Source organism: Belonocnema kinseyi, chromosome 5 (assembly GCF_010883055.1).
Source record: "Belonocnema kinseyi isolate 2016_QV_RU_SX_M_011 chromosome 5, B_treatae_v1, whole genome shotgun sequence".
Classification (NCBI taxonomy): Eukaryota; Metazoa; Arthropoda; class Insecta; order Hymenoptera; family Cynipidae; genus Belonocnema; species Belonocnema kinseyi.
Genome location: NC_046661.1, coordinates 150702513 through 150718109, shown reverse-complemented (window position 1 = coordinate 150718109; position 15597 = coordinate 150702513). Strand labels below are relative to the sequence as shown.

General features: G+C 22.0%; 1 protein-coding gene across 2 annotated transcripts in view; it reads left to right on the top strand.

The window, feature by feature from the left end:
• The first annotated feature begins 8575 nt into the window (after positions 1 to 8575).
• The window catches only part of LOC117172501 (septin-7), a 178067-nt gene continuing 171045 nt past the window's right edge, over positions 8576 to 15597 (top strand). Inside the window, exons 1-2 of one of the 2 annotated variants that reach the window (XM_033360506.1) lie at positions 8576 to 8849; positions 13405 to 13449. In XM_033360506.1, the coding sequence (XP_033216397.1) occupies positions 8837 to 8849; positions 13405 to 13449 (58 nt within the window). In that variant the 5' untranslated portion in view covers positions 8576 to 8836. The remainder of the gene's footprint in view (positions 8850 to 13404; positions 13450 to 15597) is intronic. The other variant, XM_033360508.1, reaches the window with a different exon arrangement.

Below are 15597 nucleotides of genomic sequence, written 5' to 3'. Positions count from 1 at the left end.
AATTTGTCAACTTATTCGTTAATTAGTATACGTCACTTTGACAGTTTAAGAGTTTTTTAGTACATTTTAGATTGACTCTGTACGAGTATGCATTTTTCTAGTTAGCTTGACAGTTTATTAGTATGCATTGGTTTTACAGTTTACTAGTATTCGTTAATTTGACAGTTTGTTAGGTCAGTTTGACTGTTACGATTTTTTTAGTATATTTTATATTTACGCTTTACTAGTATGCATTGGCTTGACAGTTTACTACTATGCACTGGTTTGACAGTTAATTTGTTTATTAGGTCAGTTTGACAGTTAAGAGTTTTTTTAGTATATTTTAGATTGACACTTTACTAGTATGCATTGATTTGACAATTCACTAGTATGTATTGGTTTGACAGTTTACCCGTATGCACTGGTATGACAGTTTATTAGCATACATTAATTTGACAGTTCATTAGTTTATTAGTATACGCAGTTTCACAATTTATTAGTATGCATTGGTTTGACAGTTCATTAGTATACGAAAATTTGACCAATTTGACAGTTTATTAGCTTATTATTATACGTTAATTTGTTAATTGATTAGTTTATTATAAGTCAGTTTGGCATTTTACTAGTGACAGTTTATTAGTTTAAAAAATTGATTTTTCAACAAAATGGTTAAATTTTTAATCAAGGAGACGAATGTTCAATTAAAATGATGAATCGTATAAAAAACTTATTTTTATAACAATTAGTCCAACTTTAAATCAAGTAGCTGATTTTTCAACCAAACCTAGCGAAATCTCAACAACAAATGTTTTGTTAATTCAAACAAGATAGATTTTAATTGTTAAACAAACTTTTTGAACTCATCCAAAAAATACGAATTTCAGACAAAATAGTTCAATTTTCAACTAAAGGGATGTAGTTTCAACTGAAAGTATAAATTAAAAAAAAAAAATTTTTGTGAACAAAAGTGTTCAATGTTCAGCTAAGTAGTGGAATTTTCTATGAAAAATTTGAATTGAAAATTGAGAAGATTAAATTTCAAAATTATAAAAATTGCTGCATTTTGAATTGTAAAACTTAAAATTTGCAAAGTTTTGTATTCTTTAGTTTAAAAGTTAGAAACTCTTCAATTTTAATAATATATGAATACAAATTCTTATATTTGAATTATTTTAATGATCAAGAGTCAAGCTATCAATTTTAAACCTTCCAAATTAAAGTAATTTTTAATATAAATGATCCAAATTACAGTATTTTTAATTAAGAAGTTCAAGATTTTTATAATTTTCATAGTTAGTTTTTAAAATTAAATACATGCGAAATTACATAATTTCTAACCAAAAAACTTAAACTTTGTATTATTTCTAGTTTCCAAATTTAAAAACTATAAAAGTTTTGTTTATTTAAAAATCAAAAGTCAGGTTTTCAATTATAGACCTTTCAAATTGAAAAAATTTCGAATTCAAACTACAGCATTCATGTTATTAGAAACTTAAGATTTGCATAATTTCTAATTGCAAATTTTAAAATAATAAATTCTTCAATTTTTATGATGTTGAAAATAAGAGGTCGAATTTTCAACAGTTAATCTTCCGAATTAAAGAAATTTCTAATATAAATTATCCAAATTACGATACTTTTCAACGTGAAGTTTGAAATTTGTATAATTTTTAATTCTAAAATTTGCATAATTTTCAATTGCAAAAATTAAAATTTTCTTTATTTTTTAGTTAAAAATTGTTAGAATTATAAGCTCTTGAATTTTGAAGATGCAATAAAATTTGGATTATTTTTAAGACCGAAAGGCAAATTTTAAATTCTAAATGTAAATTATCCAAATTACAAAATTTTAAATTAAAAAATGTTTAATTTAAAAAACCTGTCATTTTTAATTTGTTAGTTATAAATGTTCAAATTTTTTAATTCCTCAATTTTGAAAGCGTATAAATAAACATTCTCAATTTTTGATTATTCTGAGCACCAAATGTCGAATTTTCAATTCAAAATCTTTCAAATTGAAGAAATTTCTAATGTAAATGATCCAAATCACAGCATTTTTAATTTAGAAAATTTGAAACTTCCATTATTTTTAATTATAAATTTTCAAAATTAAAATTTCTTAAATTTTAAAGGCGAATAAATAAAAAAATTTTAATCTGGATGATTTTGAACATCTAAAGTCGAGTTTTCAATTTTAAATCTTCCAAAATCAAGAAATTTTGAATTTAAAAATTCAAAATTACAAGATTTTCCATTGTAAAACTTCAAACTTCCATAGCCTTTGTTGTTAATTATATAAGTTTTAACTATTATGAAAAACCAAGTTCACAATTGTAAACCTTCTAAATTGAAGAAATTTCTATCAAAATTATAGCATTTTTAATTGTAAATTATAAAAAATTTTATTCTTTAATTTCAAAGATGTACAAATAAACATGTCTAAATTTTGATTATTTTGAAAATGAAAAATCGAGTTTTTAATTCTAAAAATCTAAATCTCCAAGATTGAAGAAATTTCGAATGTATATTTTCCAAATTACAGAATTTTTAATTTAAAAATGTTTAATTTTGATGATTTTTAAAATCAAAAGTTAAGTTTAGAACTCTAAATCTTCCAAATTGAAGGAATTTTAAATGTAAATGATCGAAATTACGGTTTTTTTAATTGCACAACTTAAAATTTGCTTTTTTTTTTTAATGATAAATGTTCAAAATTTTTAATTCCTCAATTTTGAAGATGTATAAATTAATAGTCTTAAATTTTATTTATTTGTAGCACCAAATGTCGATTTTTCAATTCTATGGTAAATCTTTCAAATTGAAGAAATTTCGGATATAAATGATCCTAATTACAACACTTTTGAATCAGAAAATTTAAATTTTTCACAATTTTTAATTATAAATCTTCAAAATTTGGATTCTTTCATTTTGAAGATGAATTTAATAAAATTCTTAAATTTTGATGATTTTGAACATCTAAAGTCGAGTTTTTAATTCTAAATCTTCCAAATTGAAAAAATTTAAAATGTAATTGATTCAAATTGTACAGCATTTTTAATTTAAAAAATTTTTAATTTACATAATTTTTAGTTGTAAATTTTCATAATTAAAAATTCTTTAATTTTAAATGAGAATAAACAAATCTTTCGAATTCAAAAAATTTTGAGTGTAAAGTATTGAATTTGCAACATTTTCTGTTGCAAAACATCAACTTGCATAGTTATTAATTCTAAATTTTTAAAATTAAAAAATACCTAATTTTGAATTAGTCTAAATAAAAATTTCTCAATTTTGATCATTCAAAATCAAGTTCGCAATTCTAAGCTGACGAATTTTCTAATGTAAATGATCCAAATTACAGATTTTTTAATTTTAAAAACTTAAAATTTGCATAAATTGTTTATTGCGCATTTTTTAGATTAAAAATTCTTCGATATTCAAGATGAATAAATAAAAATTCTTGTTTGGAAATAAATTTACAAAATTAATTTATTATTTTTTATATTTAATCATAAATTATTTATTTTTATATTTCAATTTTGAACATCTACAGTCAAGTTTTTAATTCTGAATTTTCCAAATTAAAAAAATGTCTAATATAAATGTTCCAAATTACGGCATTTTTTGTTTTTAAAGACTGAAAATTTTCAATTTTTTAATTATAAATGTTGAAAATTTTTAATTCATTAATTTTAAAGGAGTATAAATATAAATTCTTAAATTTTGATTATTTTGATAATCAAATGTCGAGTTTTCAATTCTACATCTTCCAAATTGAAGAAATTTTAATTTTAAATGATCCAAATTAGATAATTTTTAATTTAAACAAATTTCCACATGCATAATTTTTAATTATAAATTTTGAAAATTCCTTATCTTCAAAAATTGCATAAATAAAAATGTCTAAATTCTGATGATTGTAAAAATAAAAAATCGAGTTTTCAATTCTAAAAATCTAAATATTCAAAACTGAAGAAATTTGGAATGTAAAGCATTCGAATTACAACAGTTTTCATTCTAAAACTGGCAAGTCTTATTCTTCAAAATCCCAAAAATTTTGGTCTTAAATTATGCAAATTACAGAATTTTTAATTTTAAAATTTGTAATTGTAAATTTTAAAAATTCTTCCATTTTAAAGATAAATAAATAAAAATGTGAAACTTTGATGGTTTTTTAAATCAAAAGTCAAGTTTTTAACTTTAAATCTTCCTAATTGAAGAAACTTTGAATGTGAATGATCCAAATTACAGCATTTTTAATTTGAAAAAGTCAAAATTTGCATAATTATTTATTGCAAATTCTCAGTTTAAATATTCTTCAACTTTTAAAGATGCATTAATAAAAATTCTTAAATTTTGATTATTTTGAGAATAAAAGATCAGACTTTTAACTTTAAATCTTCCAAAAAAATCGCAGTTTTCAATTATAAATATTCAAAATTATAAACTCCCTACTTTTGAATTAGTTAAAATGAAAATTTTACATTCTTTAATTTTGAAGGAGTATGAATATAAACTTTTAAATTTTGATTATTTTTAACATTAAATGTGGTGTTTTTAATTCTACACATTCCAAATTGAATAAAGTTTAATTTTAAATTATCCAAATTACAGCAATTTTAATTGTTAAAAAATTTTATCTGTATAATTTTTAATTGTAAATTTTCAAAATTAAAAATGTTCAATTCTCAATTTTATGAATACATTTTTTTATATTTTGATAATTTTGATAATCAAAAGTCCAGTTTTCAATTATAAATCTTCCAAATTGAAAAATTTCGAATGTCAATTATCCAAATTACAGCATTCTTAATTTTAAAACTTAATAATTACCTAATTTTCAATTGTAAATTTCAAAATTTATTTAATTTCAAAATTGCATAAATAAAAATTTCTAAATTTTGATGATTTTGAAAATAAAAAATCGAGTTTTTAATTATAATTCTTCCAAATTAAAGAAATTCTGAATGTAAAGCATCAAAATCACAAAATTTATCATTGTAAAACACAAGACTTGCATATTTTTTATTATAAATTTTTTAAATTAAAAAATCCTTAACTTTGAATTAGTTTAAATAAAAATTTCTACATCATAGAAAATCATAGAAAATTTTCAATTATCATAGAAAATCAAGTTCGCAATTCTAATCCTTCTAAATTGAAGAAATTTCAATTTTAAATAATCGAAATTACAGCATTTTTAATTTAAAAAATTGTTATCTGCATAATTTTCATTGAAATTTTTCAAAATAAAAAATTTTCCATTTTCATGCTCATGAATAAATTTCTTTATATTTTAATGATTTTGTTAATCAAAAGTTGAGCTTTCAATTATAAATCTTCCAAATTAAAGAAATTTCGAATGTCGATTATCCAAATTACAGTATTCTTAATTTTAAAAACTTAAAATTTGCACAATTTTTAATTGTAAATTCTCAAAATTCTTTAATTTCAAAATTGCATAAATAAAAATTCTAAATTTAGATGATTTTCAAAATAAAAAATCGTGTTTACAATTCTTAAAATCAAAGTCTTCAAAATTGAAGAAATTTTTAATGTAAAGCATTCAAATTAATAGTTTTCATCGTAAAACTGTCAAGTCTCATTCTTCCAAATTCAAAAAACTTTGGATGTAAATCATCCAAATTACAGAATTTTTAATTACAAAATTGTTAATTGAAATTTTTTTTAATTCTTCCATTTTAAACATAAATAAATAAACATGTTAAACTGTGATGATTTAAAAAATAAAAAGTCAAGTTTATAACTCTAAATCTTCCAAATTCAAGAAATTTCTAATGTAAATGATCCAAATTACACAATTTTTAATTTAAACATTCGAAATTTGCATCATTTTTAATTAAAATTCAAACAGTTTTTATTTATAAATTTTCAAAATTATATGGTTCTTAATTTTAAATTAGTCTAAATAAAAATTTCTAAATTTTCATTGTGAAAAAGCAAGTTAACAATTCTAAACCTTCTAAATTGAAGAAATTTATTATGTAATTTATCTAAAATACAGCATTTTTACAAACTAGAAATTTTAAATTTTTTAATTATCAATGTTGAAAATTTTTAATTCTTCAATTTTTAAGGAATGTAAATTTAAATTCTAAAATTTTGATTATTTTGAACATTAAATGTCGAGTTTTCAATTATACATCCTCCAAATTGAAGAAATTTTAATTTTAAATGATTCAAATTACAGCATTTTAAATTTTTTAAAAATTTTATCTGCATAATTTTTAATGGTAAATTTTCAAAATTAAAAATTTTGAGGTTTATAAATAAATTATTTTATATTTGGATGATTTTGATAATGAAAAGTCGAGCTTTTAATTCTAAATCTTCCAAATTGAAGAATTTTTGAATGTAAAGGATCCAAATTACTGCATTTTTAATTTAAACATTTTAAATTTGTATAATATTTTATAATAAAATTTCATCTGTTTTAGTATAAAATTGATATTTTTGGGATAAAAATGCAACTATTTGGCGGAGAATTGAACTATATTGTTAAAAATTCATCCTTTTTGGTTGAAAAAATTCGCCTTTTTGAATTAAAAAGTCAATTATTTTGTTACAAATATTAAATTTTTTGATGTTACTGAGTTAACTGGAACTTTTTTTGGATGAAAATTCAACTTTTCTTTGTAAAAAAAATTCTTTTGCTTTACGATAAATTTCGTAAGCAAAAGAATTTTTTTTACAAAGAAAAGTTGAATTTTCATCCAAAAAAAGTTCCAGTTAACTCAAACTGGAACTTTTTTTGGATGAAAATTCAACTTTTCTTTGTAAAAAAAATTCTTTTGCTTTACGATAAATTTCGTATTAAAAAAAATGCAACTATTTGCTAGAGACGAATTAAAAAAAATTACATTAATTTTTAAACAAAAAGGTTAATTTTTAACGAAATAGATGAATTTTGAACTAAAAAAGAAAAATTTCAACAAAGAACGGAAATTAAATTTTGAAATACACATTTTTATCCAAACTGATGAATTTTCAATATAAATGATGAATCTGCAACTGAAATAGTTGAATTTTCAACAACAACAAAAATTAATTTTTACTAGAAAAAGATAAATTGTCAACCAAAACTGAAATTTTCAAGTAAACAAAAAAATAATTCAACAAAATACTTAAATTTACGGCAAAAAATTCCTTTTTATTCAAAGAAAAAAAACAAGTTTTCAATCAAACAGATTATTTTTCAACAAAATAATTTGTAACAAATGAGTTGAACTCTCAGTCAAATAATTTTATTTCCAATCTGATAGATGAATTTTTGACTAAAATTATTATTATTATTTGATTAGAATACTTACATTTTTAACTAAAAAGAAAAAATTTTAAACAAGGAGAATAAATTTCAAAAGAGAATTTAATGAGTTAACTGGATCCTTTTTTGGATTCATATTTTTTGATGAAAATGCAACTTTTTGCTAGAAAATTCAACAATTTTGTTAAAAAGTCATCCTTTTTGGTTAAAAATTCGTCTTTTTGGATACAAAATTCAATTTTTTTGAAAATTTATCTTTTTGATTTAAAACTTCATCTGTTACAGAAGAAATTTCATTTTTCTAATGAAAATTGCAACTTTTTAGTTAAAAATCGTTCTTCTTTGCTTGATAATTCAACTAATTTGTTTAAGACATTTGGTTGAATCGCTTTTTTAAGAAATCACTTTTTTTTAAAATATTTATATTTTAAGTTGAAAAGTTATCTCGTTGGCTAAAAGTTTAATCATCTTGTTGAAAATTAATCTTTTTCAATTGAAAATTAAACTACTTGGGTCAAAGTTAAACTATACACTGTGAATTTTTTTTGATTGGAGGCTTATGTCTGGTTGAAAATTGAATTCTTAAGTGGAAAATACTTCTTTTTTTTGTTGTTTAGAATTCATTTTCTAACAAAAAATGGAACGTTTCCATTTTTTTGAGATTGATATTTTTTAGTTAAAATTCGCGTTTTTTTGTTGTAAAAAATAATTTTTTAGTTTGAAATTTCCTTTTTTTGCGTAAAAATGCATCAGTTTCATGGAAAATTAATTTTTTGTTGAACAGTCATATTTTTTGTTTAAAAATTGCATTTTTGTATAGAATATTTGTCTTCTGGTTTAAAGGTTCAATAATTTAGATAAACTTTTATCAATTTTTTTAATGAAAAATCTTTATTTGTTGGAAATTTGTCTTTTTAGGTTGAGTATTAAACTATTATGTTAAAAATTCAATTATTCTGTTAAAGAGTTATCTTTTAAAGTAGAACAAACTTTTTTTTTGTTTGAAATAAATAAATATATTTTAAAATTTTTAATATGTCTGAGCTAGAAAATAATTTATATTTAGCCGCTGATGTAACCTGAACAATAAAAATATTAAAAAAAAATCATTAATTCTTAAATTCCCTTAAATTCTCCTAAATTCTGTCATATTCTCGGTTATATAATCTGAAATTAAATTCTCGGGAATTTAAGAACTCTATTTAAAATCGAAAAAATTTCGAAGGCACGCTCCTGGGATTTCCTCTCACGCCCAAAGTTTGAATTTGTAGGTTGTGTGAACCGCCACCAGGTTCGCACAGTCGTCTGTTTTTTCGGTTTTGTTCTTATTTCCTTGTCCTCCTCCTCGCGCTCCGCATCGACCGCTACTCCGTTTATGCAGGTATATCGATAGTTCGAGTCATCGAGAGAATTTGAAAAACAGTGTCCGTGCGTGCATTTGTGTTGAGTTGGTTTCGGTTTCTTTTCGTGTTCGTCCCGAGTGTTTGGGAATTTTGTCACTTGTGTGGTCCTACCAATCGACTCAAGGAATATAAGTTATGACTGGTGGACTGTGATTGAAGAACGAGAATCATGCAAAAAAGTGGTGAGTCCTTATTTTCCTCAATTTGACATCGCGTCCCCTAACCTCTTCCATTCCTCGGAGATGATCCGCGTGTCCCAAATTTCTGCCACCTGACATTCACGTTCCAGCACGTCGACCATTTTGGAGGGCGCCAAATGCTGCCCAATGCACCACCGGTCAATACCAAACAATAATTACAAATATGTATACAATATATAAAACGTATAAAACAGAAACCTAACCTATTTCCGTCTAAACAGTAGTGTACACAAACATGTCAATTTAGCCACTTAAGACTGTTTATTATAGAGAGATTGCATCCAACGGCGGGGTTATGCATTAGATCGAAAGATTTCCGGTCGTTGACACGATTTTTTATTTGGATTCCGCATTTCTGAGATCTTTTATGTCACTTTTTGGAGCGATTTTGACAGCTTTTAAGGTTAGGAATTTTCTTTTTTTTTGTAATTTTAAACGCTTTAAACTATATCTGATGCGGAAATGTTTACGATGTTTGAAATATGGAAAACAGTGTTTAAAATATTTATATGTTTAAAGTTGAAAAGACTTCAAAGTAATTAAAAAAAAAAAAAAATGAATAAGATTCATGGGAAAAGTGCAATTTTCGAAAAGATTTTAAAGTCCCGGATTTTCGGGACGACTAGTCCGACCTCTTTTCCAATTCCTCGAATTTTTCTGGACTAGATAAAGCCTATTTTATTATTATTTATTTATTTTTAATTTTAAGAGAAAAATGAAAAAGATTTCAAAACATTTATAATTTGTAAGTAGTTTCCTAAAATGTCGAAAAAGAATTTCAAAAATTTGCGATTTGCCAAAATTATACATTTTTAGAAAAATTCAAAAGTTTAAGAGATATTTAGAAGTTTGAAAAGATTTAAAAGAAAATTTTAATTTAGATGATTTCGAAAAAAAAGGTTTTTGAGCATTTTTCACGGTTTCAAGAGAATAACCATTTTTTTAAGACTCCTGGGAAAATTTTTTATGATTTTTTATTTTGAAAAAGAAAATTTAAAGAGATTTCAGAAAAATGTAAATACTTTCCTAAAATGTCGAAAAATAATGTAAAAGTTTTTAAGCCAACATTTTCGATTTTGCAAGATTAAACAAATTTTCGAAAAAATTTGAGAAAGTTTAAGGGACATTAAAAATTTTGAAAAGATTTGACAAAAATTTAAACAAAATATAGATTTTATTTAAAAAAAAAAAGTTTTTTGAATGGTTTTAAGAGAATAAGAATTTTTTTAATATTCTTGGGAAAATTTTAAATAGTTTTTTATTTAAAAAAGTGAATTTTAAGAGAACATTGAAAAATTATTCAAAAGATTAAAATACTTTCCTAAAATGTCGATTTTTTTTTTAAATTTTGAAGCAAAAAATTTCGATTTTGCAAGATTAGAAGAATTTAAAAGAAATTAGAAGATAGTTTAAGATATATTTAGAAATTTGAAAAGATTAAAAAAATAATAACAAAATGAAGATTTTTTAATTTGGAAAAAGAAGTGTTTTAATAAATTTTGAAACGTTTCAAGAGAATCCAAAAAAATCTTTAGATTCCTGGAATAATTAAAATGATTTTTTTATTTTGAAAAATGAATTCTAATGTAAAATTAAAAAATAATGCAAAAGGTTTAGAATGCTTTCCTAAAATTTCGAAAAAGAATGTAGAAGATTTTAAAGCAAAATTGTTCAATTTTGTAAGATTATAAAATGAAAAAAAATCAAATAAGTTTAAGAGATAAACAGATAAGAAAATAATTTAAGACTTGAAAGATTTTTAAAGATTTACAACGAAATGATAATTTGGAAGAATTTAAATTAATAATTCAAAGCTTTTTAAGAATTTTCAAAGGTTTCAAGTAAATAAAAAAATGCTTTGATATTTCTGAAATTTTTAAAAATGATTTCTTCATTTTGTCAAATAATTTTAATTGAAAATAATAAAAACTTTTTAAATACTTTCCTAAGATGTCGAAAAAGAATCTAAAAGATTTATAACCACAAAAAATTATCAATTTTTCAATATTAAAAAATTTTAGAAAAAATTCGGAAAGTTTAATCAATATTCAGAAATTTCAAAAGATATTAAAGTAATTTAAAACTTTGTTGGATTAAAAAAATTGAAACAAAATGTAGATTTGATTTCGAAAAAGAAGCTTTTTAAGAATTTCAAACGGTTTAAAAATTTTTTTTTCCTTTGCTTTTTACTTTTTTTCCTGAAATGTCGAAAAAGAATGCAAAATATTTTAAATTTGTAATTTACTTAATTTTTGCAAATTCGTCATTTTGGTAGAAAATTAATATTTTTGTTTAAAAATTTATCTTTTTGGTTAATAATTTTATTATTATTTGTTTAATTTAACAATTTTCCATAAAATATTATGTTTTTCGGTTGAAAATTAGTCTTTTTTCTGCTTAAAAATTATTTTATTTTTAAACTGAAAATTGTATTATTTCATTTTTGGTGTAAAATTTATCTTTTTTGTTGAAAATTTTAATTTTTGTACGGAAAATTTATTTATTTGTTTGATAATTATTGAACTTTTTAGTGAAAAATTAAGTTTTATGACAGAAAATTGAGATATTAAATTTTTTTTGCAAATTTGTCTTTTAGTTATAAAGCTTTTTGAAAATTTTGAACGGTTTAGAGAGAATACATTTTTTTTAATATTCTTGGGAAAATTTCAAATATTTTTTTATTTAAAAAAAATGGAATAATGGAATGGAATAATTTCAAATGATTTTTTTTTATTTTGAAAAATGAATTCTAAGAGAGAATTGAAAAATAATGCAAAAAATAAAAAATTCTTTCCTAAAATTTCGAAAAATAATGCAAAATATTTTAAAGAAAATATTTTTAATTTACAATTTACTTCATTTTTGGTTGAAAATTTATGTGTTTTTTGCGAATTCGTCATATTGGTAGAAATCTAATCTTCTTGTTTGAAAATTCGTCTTTTTGATTAACAATTTTATTATTGTTCTTTTTATTTTACCATTTTTCTTAAAATATCATCTTTTTCGGTTGAAAATTTTTTTTTTTTTTTGCTTAAAAATGATTTTCTTTTCAAATTGAAAATTGTACTATTTCATTTTTGGTATAAAACTTATCTTTTCTAGCTGAAAATTTGTAATTTTTGATGGAAAATTAATTTATATGGTTGATAATTATTGAATTCTTTAGTTAACAATTCATGACTGGGGTTGGAAATTTTACTATCTGATTGAAAATTAGTTTTCTTTCCCAGTTAAAAATTAATTTTTATAACATACAATTGAGGTATGTAATTTTTGTTAATTTTTTTTTAAATTTCAAAATTACACTATTTTCTTGAAAATTCTTATTTTTTGTGGAAAATGCATCCTTTTGTGTTGAAGAATTTATCTATTTTGGTAAGATGCGCATATTTTTTGGTGTAAATTAAACTTTTTTGTTGAAAATTAAAGTTTTGGGGTTGAAAATTTAACTGACTTCTAAAAAATGGCCTTTTTGACTCTTTTCTTAAAATTGTTTTTTTTTATAAAGGAAATTCTACTAATTGTTTAAAAAAATTTAATGATTTTGTTAAAATTTTAACTATTTTTTTTAATAATCTATTTGGTTGAAAATGCAACTTTTTGTTGAAAAATTCTTCTTGGTTGAAAATAAACTTCTCTCTTGAAATCTCAACTGATTTGTTGAAAATACGTATTTTTGGTTGAATTCAACCTTTTTTTATTTGAGATTAAAATATTTTTTGTTTAAAGTATCAATTATTATATTTTTAGTTGATTATTCATCTTTTTTTAAATTAAAATTCCGCTATTTTGTTAAAAATTATTTGTTCGGTTCAAGAAAGATCTCTGGGCGAAAAATTTAACTGATTCGTTGAAAATTCGTTTTTTTTTTTTGGTTGAATTAAACTGTTAAAATCTTTTTTGATTAAAATATAAATTATTATCTTTTTCTGGGAGAATACATCTTTTTGGGGTTGAAAATTCATATTGTTTTAGTAGAAAAATAATAATTAAAAAAAAATTAATTAATTTTAAGTTAATTATTATTTAATTTAAATTAAATTTTTTATTATTCAATTTTAATTTTGAATTATTATTAAAATTAAGTACTTTTAAATTAATTCTTCTGTTTGAAAATTCAACTTTCTTCTAGAAAATTCGTATTATTTGATTTAAAATTCCTCTCCCTTGTTTTAAAATTAACTTTCTCCTAAAAATTTATCTTTTCGCGTTTCGAATTCCACGTTTTTCTAAAACATTGAATTTTTAAGTTTGAAAACTCAACTCAGTCGTGGAAAATTAATCTCCCAGTTGGAAAATCTTTTGTAGTGGAAAATTCAACTATTTTGTTGAAAATGTAATGATAAGTTAATTTTATTTCAAACAAATTATGTCCCTATTGTCTTGAAAAATCAACCTATTTCCTCTGTTTTGGGGCCATTTAGGGCTGTGGAATTCACATTAATTATTTTATTAAACCGATTAAAATATTGGATATCGAGACATGAAATAACTTGTGCTCTAAAAATTAAATTTTTTTCTCTTTTCTTGCGTACAGCGGCATTGAACTCGATTCAGGATGATTCACAACATTCGAATACAGGTACGCATACGGCATACTAAAAGCACGATAGAAATTACGATGTTACGTGAATCACTCCTTTTTTTACTATTTATTTTATAACAATTTCAGTAGCCATATTAGATGTGAACAATTTATTTTGTAGAATAGTGCGTACGGAATGTTTGTATATTTGTAATGGTTTAATCGATAGTTTATACCTACAATTTATTACGAAACCTTTAAATTTAATTTTATACAATTTTTTACATTATTTAGCAAGACATTTATAAACAATTTGTTCGATTTCATTATGAAAGAGAATAATGCGATTGGATATTTTTCTCCAAGCTGAAATAATTGATCAGAAATACACTTTTACTTCGTGGCAAGTTTTTTGTATCAACCGTCATCGAACTGAACTCACATAAACGAGTTTATGGTTTCTTTCTTTGTCTACAATCTCCTTATCTTTGAGGCATTATCCTTTTATTATTTGGCTTCAAAAATGGAGAGAGTTTCTTTTAAAATTTTGAAAAAAATCAATGAATTTTAAGAATTTTATTCACGTTCAAAAGAAATTATTTAATTATTTATTGTTTTTAAAATTAATTTTTCTTTTTTATAATATTTTTTTCTCATTGTTACAAAAGCACGTAGTTTGGCGTGATGGTTTCTTTTAAAATTAAAAAACTTTTTAGACCGGTGCCAAAAATGTTTCGAAGCAATTTGTTTGAGAACAAATTGGTAGATTTTTTATTAATTTATTTTCAACTCTTGCGAAATCCATATGAGTAATTTTTTAATATTGAAAATTAATCAAATGAATCTATTTTTTTTTAAATTAGCCTTTTTTATATTCTTCAAAAAATGCGATAGATTAAAAAAAAGTTTACACAAGAAATTTGTTTTGAATAAAAAAAAAAGTTTATTAAAATTGTTGAATGACCCGCTACTGGTAAAAACTTGCAAACAAAATTTTAGTTAGATTTTTACACGTTTAAGTATCTTTAAATTCCAAAATTTTATAATTCAATAAGAGGAATTTTTTTTAGATTACAGTGAAACTAATATTTGAATTCTTCACTAAGAGGTAATGAAAATTCAGTTTAAAAATTTTTAACGATTTTTAAATGAAATTTTCATTCAGTAATTTAAAAAACTCACTTTTTTGGAAATTTTCAAAAAATCATCACTCGGTTGTAAATTTAAATTTTTGGTTGAAAGTCGAACTGCTTTGTTAAAAATTTATTTTTTTTGCTTGAAGATTCGCCATTTTAGTTGAAAATTCATCTTTTTAGTTAAAAATTTAACTATTTGGTTGAAAATTTGTTTTTCTTTTTGCTCTGGTTGCAAAATCATTTCTGTAGCTGAAAAATGAACTATTTCATTTTTGGTATACAATTGATCTGTTAACTAACAAATTGAACTATTTTGTTGAAAATTCAAATTTTTTGGTGGAAAGTTCATTTGTTTGTTTGAAAAATCAATCATTTTGTTTAAAATTTGGCTAACGACTACAACATTTTTCGTTAAGTATAATTAATCTTTTTTTAGGTGAAAACTCAATTGCTAGTTGAAAGTCGAATTACTTTATAAAAAATGCATTATTTTAGTTGGAAATTTTACAAGTTTGTTAAAATTCCCTATTTTTGTTGGAAAATTCGTTTCTGTGTTTAATACTTACATTATTTTGTGGAAATTTCGTACTTCTTTTGTTGTTGAAAAATCGTATCTTTGGTTAAAAATTCCACTGTTTTGTGAACAATTAATATTTTTAGTGGAAAAATTCGTTTCTTTGGTTGAAAATTTAACTATATCGAATAATTGTTTAAAAATTTTACTATTTTGTGGGAAATTCGTATTTTTTGGTGGAAAATTCCGTTCTTTGGTTAAAAACTTAACAATTTTGTTGAAAATTTGTATTTTTTGGTGGAAAATTCGGTTTATTTCGTTGAGAATTTAACTATTTTGTTGAAAGTTCTTATTTTTTGGTGTAAAAATCGTTTCTTTGGTGGAAAATTCTTTTTTTTTATGTGGAAAAATCGTTTCTTTGATTAAAAATTTTAAGACTTCGTGGAAAATTCGTTTTTTTTTTGTTAAAAATTTAACTACTGTAAAATTCGTACGTTTTGATGGAAAATCCGTTTAATTGATTACAAATTTAACTATTTTGTGGAAAATGCGTAT